This window comes from Ruditapes philippinarum, unplaced genomic scaffold (assembly GCF_026571515.1).
Source record: "Ruditapes philippinarum isolate M1 unplaced genomic scaffold, ASM2657151v2 ctg188_1_1_1_1, whole genome shotgun sequence".
NCBI classification, from domain to species: Eukaryota; Metazoa; Mollusca; class Bivalvia; order Venerida; family Veneridae; genus Ruditapes; species Ruditapes philippinarum.
Genome location: NW_026853980.1, coordinates 180,028 through 189,207, shown reverse-complemented (window position 1 = coordinate 189,207; position 9,180 = coordinate 180,028). Strand labels below are relative to the sequence as shown.

The window sequence follows — 9,180 nt, the reverse complement described above, 5'->3', positions numbered from 1 at the left end:
CTTTTCATATTTGTGTTGCAAAAATATGCAATATATTTGAATGTAGCACCATATTTCATGGGTAAAAATATTTTTTTACAATTTATCTACTTTGCTATTAATTAGTAGAGCGAAAATTATTAACACAAATAGAACAACACATGCAATGTATATTTCTTAAATGAAGTTTGAATGAAATAATTTTCAATCAGAAATTAAAATGCATTTGATGATATGATCGTAAAAGAACAAATAAAATTGAAAACAAACTAGACCTAAGCATCATGTCTTGATATAATTCTACAAAAATAATATATGACGATTAGTTTGTGGGATAAAGTAAAAATCCGTTGAAGGAGGACCAATATTCCATTGAAGACGTTGGATTTGTACAGTGTGAAAGGTACACCTGATCTCCTTTGTCCAAATGAAGAACAATAGATTCAGAAATAGAACTGCTTCCTTTGTCACTATCGTCATCGGTTGGGTCGACTTGTATATTTATCAAAGCTGATGTTCCTTTGTAAAGATTGCAAACCACCTGGTCTACTCTTGAACTAGATCTTTTTTTTACAAGTGTAACGGAGAAATGATAGGTTCCGGGAATTGAGCACGTAAACGTGCCAGTTGACTTATCAAAGTCGTGTCCCTGTTGGAATATAGATTTGGAGAAAGTAAGTTTGTCCGTACCATTTATTCTACTATAGTTGAATGGTCTCTCAACAGAAAAAGCGGACATATGATCTGAAAAACAAAATTGTTATTACATAGTTACTAAACAAATGTAAAGATAATTGGGATAAATGTGACGGTCAATTCATATTTATAACATATCAGCATTTTAGCAGTTTTCAAACATTATTTGAGTTTTGTAAACGAGTTTGCATGGTATTTTTGCGGCTAATTATTTAATTTTTATTAGCGTTTGTACAAATTGATTCTATAAATGTGACTATCATAATACAGTCCGATCATTACTTTTTAGATAATTGTTAAAAACTATTGAATGTAAACCTTCTTTATTAAATCAATAAACCTTTTGAACATGCCTTGACATATTTTGTTTCCACATTGTTCTGTTTGTCTTTGATCTCCAATGCAGTAATGTCCAAGTATAGATGGTCTTGGATTTGTGCATGACCTTGACCTTGACATAATTCCTCCTCCACATGTAACACTACACACAGACCAGCTGTCCCAGCTTGTCCATCCCCCATCTTATTGTTAGTGGTAGTGTGATATAAATTATACATTTATATGAAAATTCATCATTTTACCAAATAAGAAATTGAATATCAGATATAATAACAACTATTTCAAAAATGCCTAGACATAAAGACTAATGTATATCTTACTCAAATGTAATTATTATGGATATTGAAACAGTTAATCGTTCAGAACTGCTTTATAATAGTATTGCTGTATTTAAACATTTTCCGTTTTATTTTTAGACACGTCTTAATTTGCAAACGAGAAGAAAACGAAGAAATATAACATATTTTGATCTGTTTAAACGCAAAAGTTTACTATATGATTTCCGGAATATTTTGTTTTTATTAAATATTAGCTGTTATATTCTATTTCTGTCTTATTTTAAAAAGCTAGCAATAGCTAGTCTATAATCACTTGTTCATATAGTTAATCTTACTAAGGTACAAAATATACAAAATAATACGTACTTGCACACGGTTGTTGAAAACATATTCTGTCATCACGAGAATCCCCGAAACAATGGTCTCCAAACCGAGAAGGGTAAGGACTGGAGCATGAACGGTCACGCCTCTGAATCCCAATATCGCATGTTGAAGAACATTCTTCTCAGGCAGACCAAGTTGACCAACCCCCATGGACTAAAATTAAAATGTGTATTCTTTAACATACATAATCAATTATTGTTGAGTGAATCGAACAATGTGTTTTTAAGAAAATAAGTATAGGGTCGCCCTTTTAATGGAAAATTAATCAATGTGGTCTAGATCACCCTTTAATAAGAAATTAAATTAATGTGGTCTAGGTTTAATGAAACGTTTAACAATGTGGTCACAAACGCTTACTGAGAAACCAGTGTACGTGTAAGCTTTAGTTTGAATTAAAACATCTCATTCATGTCGCCGTAAGAAAGTTCTAAAATCTGTCATAGAACTAAACGCTTCAAAGGTAAATGAGAAATAATATAAACACTTCTTCATTCATTTACATTCTTATTAAAGCTGCGCATTCTCTTGAAAATTGGTGAACCCTTTTTATTTTTTGACCTTGATTTCTTTTTATCAATATTTCCTGCCTGTACAAGTAGTCCAACAGTTTCAATATTAAAAGTTTCTTAATTTGTGAAATTAAATATTCAAAGTTCATATAAACAGATATGCAGGTTTTACTCAAAACATATGTGCTTTTTATTTGCAGTTACTTCATAATTTTTACTGAAAGTTTGTAAATTATCTTGTGGACATTTACTTTTATGCCATTTTCATGGACTGTTCGTAAAGTGTACAAGGTGTCTGGTATGAGTTTTGTCATCCATGAAACAAGTAACAAGGAAAATATTACTTAGCAAGCTAGTAGCGAGCTAAATGACATATTTTATGGATAATTTTCTGAAAAAGAATGTATCAAATGACAACGATTTCTAGATTCATATTATCATATAACTTATTTTCACCAAGAGGTAATTCGAGTACACTTTTTTCAGCCGGAAACATTTGGACTCAGAAAAGAACAAGTTGCATTGGAAATGGATTTTTTGTACTCGGGTACTCGGGAAATAAAAATGAAATGAAATTGATAGATTGAACCAAATAATGAATTGTGATGAATTTTTACGTGTTACAAACGCAGAAATGTCAAAGTTTTCCTTTAGAGGTTATTGATCAAAATATAAACGGAAATATAATATATAAACAAACGAAAAAATAATGTGATAAATGTGATGTTCGGCCTATTCTTAAACATTTATATCAAGGGTAGTTTTATATGTACCTGGACAAACTTCTCTTACGCATTGTTGATTTTGTAAATATGGACCAGTACAATTTGTCCCTCCATGCTCAGGTGCAGGATGTGTGCAGGTTCTAGTTCTAATTTGTGTTCCATTTCCACACGTGACATCACACACAGACCAATTTGACCAATTTGCCCAATTGCCGTCGACTACAATGGCATATAATATAAAGTTACTGATATTACTGAAGACATATTTTTATCTTTAATTCATTTTAAAAGACATATCTGTGTCTCGAATCATAACAGCCATAATTGAACGAATAACAATCGTATCAAAAGTCAAGTATGTTTCTCATTTGAACTGGCAATTCACGCCTGTCGTATCAAAATACATGTTGACAACGGATGTAAGATTCTTTAAATCAGATAACAAAGCAATGAGATCAAATGAAAAGAATCTCTTTTTTTTAATTCAAACTTAAGGTACTTTTACGCCGATGTTATATTACCTGTGCATAATTGTATATACGTTTAAAAGATTATTATTAAGTACAATTATGTTGGCACTTGCCAAGAATTATTATAATCTAGGACCAATAACAGTTGTGAACTTGTCCAGGAGAATCAGTATTGCAATCAATAGAATACGACTATAATGAATTTTTTGTTATTTCACACCAACTACTTTTGGACATTTGACAAAAAACTTCACTAAGAGTACAAAATGGATTTGATATGTACATTTCTATAAATGAAAATGAGGGTAAGTCTGAAAACATGTTGTTTCTGAATTTGATTGTGTGGACTCGAAAATTGGTAAAGATGCCACATGGAGTACAAAAGCAGATGTATATGGATAATCTGAATTCGAAAAGTTCAAATGAGATTAAATTGATAAGACTGTGTGAAATAATGAATTTTGATTGGAAAAATAACACAAACGCTTAAAAAGGAAGGAAATTGGTTACATTTTGTTATTAGTGAAATAAAAAAGTAATACGTAATTGTTAGAATTCCTGTAAAAACAAGCGTGATATCGTATGATGAAATTTAGTCTTATACCCATTTTGCAATAAATACATATACTTATTTCTTACAAAAATACACTATATTATCATATCGTTTGTCACTAAATATATCTAAAATATGGCATTAATTCTATTCTAGCAAACAGAATTTTGCGCTTTTGAACATTGCCTCTTTAGAAAGTAATAAATAAAGTATAAATTACTTAAATCCATGCATAAACATTGCCTACGATCAGAACAAGTTTAATCATGGAAGCGACATACTGCTAATATATGGAATTACCAAACATATCAGAATATAACAGATCAGCATTCGTTTATGAAAGAGATGCATCTCTTTTTTGTTCTTGTGCCAGATGTTTTTGACTGTTTGAAAACTTAAATAATTTGAGAAAAATATTCTGTGATATTTGTATGACTTATCTTTAATATTTCGATTGGTTGGTTTTCTACTTTTAAAGAAAATTTGAATCATTATTAGCAAAAAGAAGCAATAACTTTTAAATATTGAAATTCAATATGTTTCACTGATATTAATTTTCAATTTCCAAATGTTCCAGTAATGCACAAAAACATTTTAAAATTCTTGTAGTTGAACGGGGTCAAAACACTGTTATCTGCTTAGGGTAAAATTATTTAAAAATTATTAAGTTTATCCTTTATATCATTGAATTAATACCATCATGACCTCTTAATTCTAGATGTATTTCTAAGTCGTTTACAAATAACGAAACAAGAACCTGAGATATTTGTTCCCCTAAAATAAGAAAAATAATTGTTGTTTGGTGCGAAAGGTTTAATGTTTTCATACATGTTCTCAAATACCCGGAAAAAAAACAACCATTTGTATATGATTTTACACGTTTCCCTACATTCACACCCAATATATGTAATAGAAAGCTTGACAAAATCAATACTAAAGCAAACATTTTGTTTGAATGGTGTAAAGTTGCAACAATTGAGTTTAATGTGAAGAATGTTGAATAAATATTTTCTGAAGCCAGTTTGGTTTTGTGATATAACAAAAACTATATAAGATTAAAATGTAAGATATACGAAAGATTCTAATTTCGATAAAAAATCTCAATACGTGTTTTGAAACTCACCAACATTACAAAGGCCGCAAAATCTAGGACAAACAAGCTTTGCATGTTGTATATCTTTACATATTTGAAAAAGGGAATGAAGCTTTGCACAGTCTTCGGTCTCGTCATCAACACATGCAGACGCTGAAAAATAGTTCAAAGTACGATAATGAGTAATACCACCTCAAAATCTATATATTTATATTTAAACCAACAATATGAGCAAATAAATGGCTTAACAGTCAATTATTAATTATATAATCATTTATTAAAATCAAGACATGTTTCGCCTATACGGATCATTAGTGTTTTTTTAAATAGTAAGGGAAGTCAATCTTGATTTCTGTTTCTTTCGGTTTTACATCGCACCAACACAGAAGAGGTATTTCTTCGTCATCCAAGTTTTCTTGACGAATGGAGACCTCAGGTGCAACCCTATGCATTATTTCAGACACGAACGGGTGTGAAAATAGACATCCGACGTTCATTAAGTCAGAGGGATATCTTTTCATAATCTTGATTTATTGATAATTGCATGTAAAATCATGAATATATTTAACATGCAATTATTATATTTGAATATTTTTATCCGGTTCTAGGCACTGTCTACCTATTTCTGCTAATATAATATATAATTTTAGTTCTAACTCTTATTTACAGGAAAACAGTAAAATTGTTGAAATGATATTCCACGTCATATGATACAAATATCTTGATTGAAACATTTTAGTATAATTAACACAAGGATAAGGGATTACACAAATTAAAGTTCTCATCATGACAAAATCTTTTTCAATTTCTTAGTGAAAGTAGCCCTTTATTAGCAAATTACGTCTTAATTAGATAAAAAATGACATTGGATTATGTTATGACATAGACATTTCGTCAAACGTTCCAAGTACGTTACTTAGAATCACAATGAAAAAATCATTTTGGCAATAAAACAAGATGATTTTTAATTAACTGAGTTCAATTTAGAAGTGCTACTTTTGAGAAATATGTAATTAAGATTAAGATCTCACAGAAAAAAAAACGTTTTCTTCAAAGCCCATTAACAATGTGAACCATGTCCTTATCTTAATACATATTTATTCTAAGTTCTGTTAAACTTGACATATCGGTTATATTTTTCCTTAAACGAATTACTTTAAAATTGAAAATGGAACACATCTGCGGATGTTTCAAAATTCGAAATTTTACAAGTTTATGTAAATGTCGAATTCTGCTAAAGTCTGTGTAGTGGGAGTGGACGGTATCTCTCAATTACCACTACAGTCCATGAATATACTCAATAAAACCGAGCTTGCAATATATTATATTTTGCCGAATTGGGTTTTTGTTTAGGAATTCTGTTTTTTCTCTATTTCATACCATAATACCATTATGTTGGAATTATATCAAATTTGAAATACGTCATGCCTAATTAATTTTTGACATTCACTTTCAGTGCTGCTGTTGTGAAATATAGAAATCTGAATTAAGTGTTACCCCACAGACGCATAAATCGCAACAAAATTACACGACAGTTGAGGATTCGGTTTGATTGAGTCTGCGCATGAGGAATAATGAAAAAGTGCAACATCCCTCACGCCGCACCTATACATTTATAAATCTTGACGGAAGCCACAACAGACGAACAACTATATTGCAATAATCCTCTTTCTAAGTTGACCGGAAAAGGATCATTAATTATAGTAATAAATACTCACGTTGTAGATGGGAACAGAGAGCACTGTTGCAATGGTCTGAAGAGCAGCATTCGTCACAATGTTTTTTTGCCTTTTACCTACGGCTATACCAGCAGTATTTGTGCTTCCACAAAGCTTAAGAAACAGAAATATATTTTAAAGACAAATTCTCAAAGTGAGGCATGAATGCAGCGGATGGTCCATTTTTTTTTTAATTGGAAGGCAGAACTCACTTGTTCGGTATTATGGATATTAATTTTTTCTTACATTAATTTCTTCCGTGAAATTATTATGGGTGATTTACTTTAAAATTACATCAAACGTTTATTGAGAAATAGCTCAGTTGTTGTCAGAAAGACAGGCAGATTAACAAATTGGCAAATATGCTGTTATGCATCCCTATTGAACAGCAATATGCATTTCGGTTAATAATTTCCTTCTTTAAATCGATTACTTTATATTTGTCTCAACACTTTGGACAAATCCCTTAAATAATTGTGTTCTGGAGTAAGAATTGCCAATGCATAAGGAAACAGCTCATGAAATGTTCATAATCTTGAAGAATATTAGCATAACTCTCCTTATGTTGAAAAGTGAGGTTTCGATGAATTCCAGTAAGTGGTTGCTGAGAAATCGCCTTGAAACATTTTCAACTTAAGGCTTATGAGCACACTTTCTATACACTCTTGATGATCAAAATTAAAGAAGCGGTTGCTTATAAATGGTCAATTTGAAATAAAATGGATATATCTATGCTGCAACCTGACCGTTTTTTTTAGCTGATGAATGTACAGGTTAGAGAGCACAAGTAGTAATTGATACTGAACGTTTGATGTAAGTGAAAATACACGAGAAACGACATTTTATGATAATAAAACATAGAATCCGTCACAGATAAAGACAAAAACAACTCTCACGCACTATTGTGGCTTTGGAGTACCCACCGGAGCTCTAATATCAAGTAAAAAATATATTTCGGTTCTCATTGACCAGACGTCATACGGGATTACATTAACATGGTATTACGTTGTAAAGTATTGAAAATAGACATCTCGGATACCTGATTTTGTATACAACCCATATTGAACCTTGCAGTTCCTTTGGCTGTCGGTTGAGCTGATACTGTTGAACAGGACTATAAAAAAGTAACAATGATTTTTAGACAAATATTTTTATTTTTGATAACATGAAGTTTTATATGGTAAATCTTAAAACAAATTTAAATTTATAGGTTTTTTTTAAAATTTATTCCATATGATTTGTTTACTTAATTTTCTATCAACATCCAAACAAAACTATAGCATTGTACTATAAAGGTTACTCACCTCCCCAGAGCTACAGACAGATGTGATATTACAATCATGAACATCTCCAATAGACTTGCAGTTGAAACATTCCAGTGCATCTAAATTGGAAGTATATCTATGTTTCAGCTTATGATTACTATTACATGTATCAAATGTTTATTGAATAAATCAACGATGGCGTCATTAAATAGTTTTTGTCCATGCCATGTTTATATTAAATTTAATGTACTAATAATAGCATAGTATTTGTAAATTAGTCTGTGATAGAGTTACACTTTACCCTCAAATAAAAAAGAGAATGTGGCCTTTTTTCAACCATTTCGGACAACTTGGTATTTTTGTTTTTTCTTTTTTATACCGAAACCTTCCTTAAGTAGTTTTGAATTGCTATAACTTACAACTTACTAATCTTCTTTAATTTCGAACACAGTTCTTACTAAATGTTGATGCGAGATACTCATACATGAGCACGACTGAGTGAACTTTGGAAATGAGGGGGCTTCCAGTTTTAAGTCCATTTCTTATCAATTTTGAATTCAATTATCCAGGACCATTAGGAAAACAACTGAAAAGAAATACGCTGCAACGATTTACAGCCGCCACATAGCACTTGCCGTACTGATGTTGTAACTATAAAAGTCGGTGGAAAGGGAGATCCCTCGAAAGAAAATAAAGTAATAAAGCAATGAAATATTTTGTCACTCACTGCAATCCGGCTGAATTGAAGTTAAGACACCAAGAAGAAAGGCAAGGGCTGGAAATGAAATAAAAATTTCTAGTTCAGATAAGAATGACAATTGGCATATATTTTAAGTTATAGTTTCATTTGTATAGATAAATTACGAATTAAATTAATCAATTTATGTTAAATATATGTATTTCTGATTAACACTTACCCTTTCCTGTCATGTTTGTTGATCAATGTTCGTGTCCTATCTGTCAAAGTGTTGTGCAATTTTATAAAGTTATATGTTCAGTTAGACTAAATTTCTGTATAGGTCGTTCATTTTCGATAACCTTTATTCCGGTATGATAAGGTTTGTACTAAAAGTCTTCTCACTAAACTGGTACGTTTAATTTATACAGACGATAAATTAACAGAGCGATCTTGGAGGGCGCATAATTTTTATATTCAAAAATTTATTGAATA

The 9,180-nt window shown here is 30.8% G+C and overlaps 2 protein-coding genes across 2 annotated transcripts; both read right to left on the bottom strand.

Moving 5' to 3' along the window:
• Positions 1-298: 298 nt before the first annotated feature.
• Positions 299-1,841, bottom strand: LOC132738603 (uncharacterized). The gene is made up of 3 exons (XM_060726144.1): positions 1,659-1,841; positions 1,029-1,196; positions 299-723 (listed from the first exon to the last, which is right to left on the bottom strand). Exons 1-3 carry the CDS (start codon positions 1,824-1,826, stop codon positions 673-675), a joined length of 387 nt encoding a protein of 128 aa, XP_060582127.1. The 5' UTR covers positions 1,827-1,841; the 3' UTR covers positions 299-672.
• A 1,117-nt stretch (positions 1,842-2,958) lies between these two features.
• Positions 2,959-9,037, bottom strand: LOC132738602 (uncharacterized). The gene is made up of 7 exons (XM_060726142.1): positions 8,927-9,037; positions 8,737-8,784; positions 8,049-8,128; positions 7,784-7,858; positions 6,745-6,858; positions 5,057-5,179; positions 2,959-3,129 (listed from the first exon to the last, which is right to left on the bottom strand). The coding sequence occupies exons 1-7, from the start codon at positions 8,937-8,939 to the stop codon at positions 2,974-2,976; spliced, it is 609 nt and encodes a 202-aa protein (XP_060582125.1). The 5' UTR covers positions 8,940-9,037; the 3' UTR covers positions 2,959-2,973.
• Between the last annotated feature and the right edge of the window lie 143 nt (positions 9,038-9,180).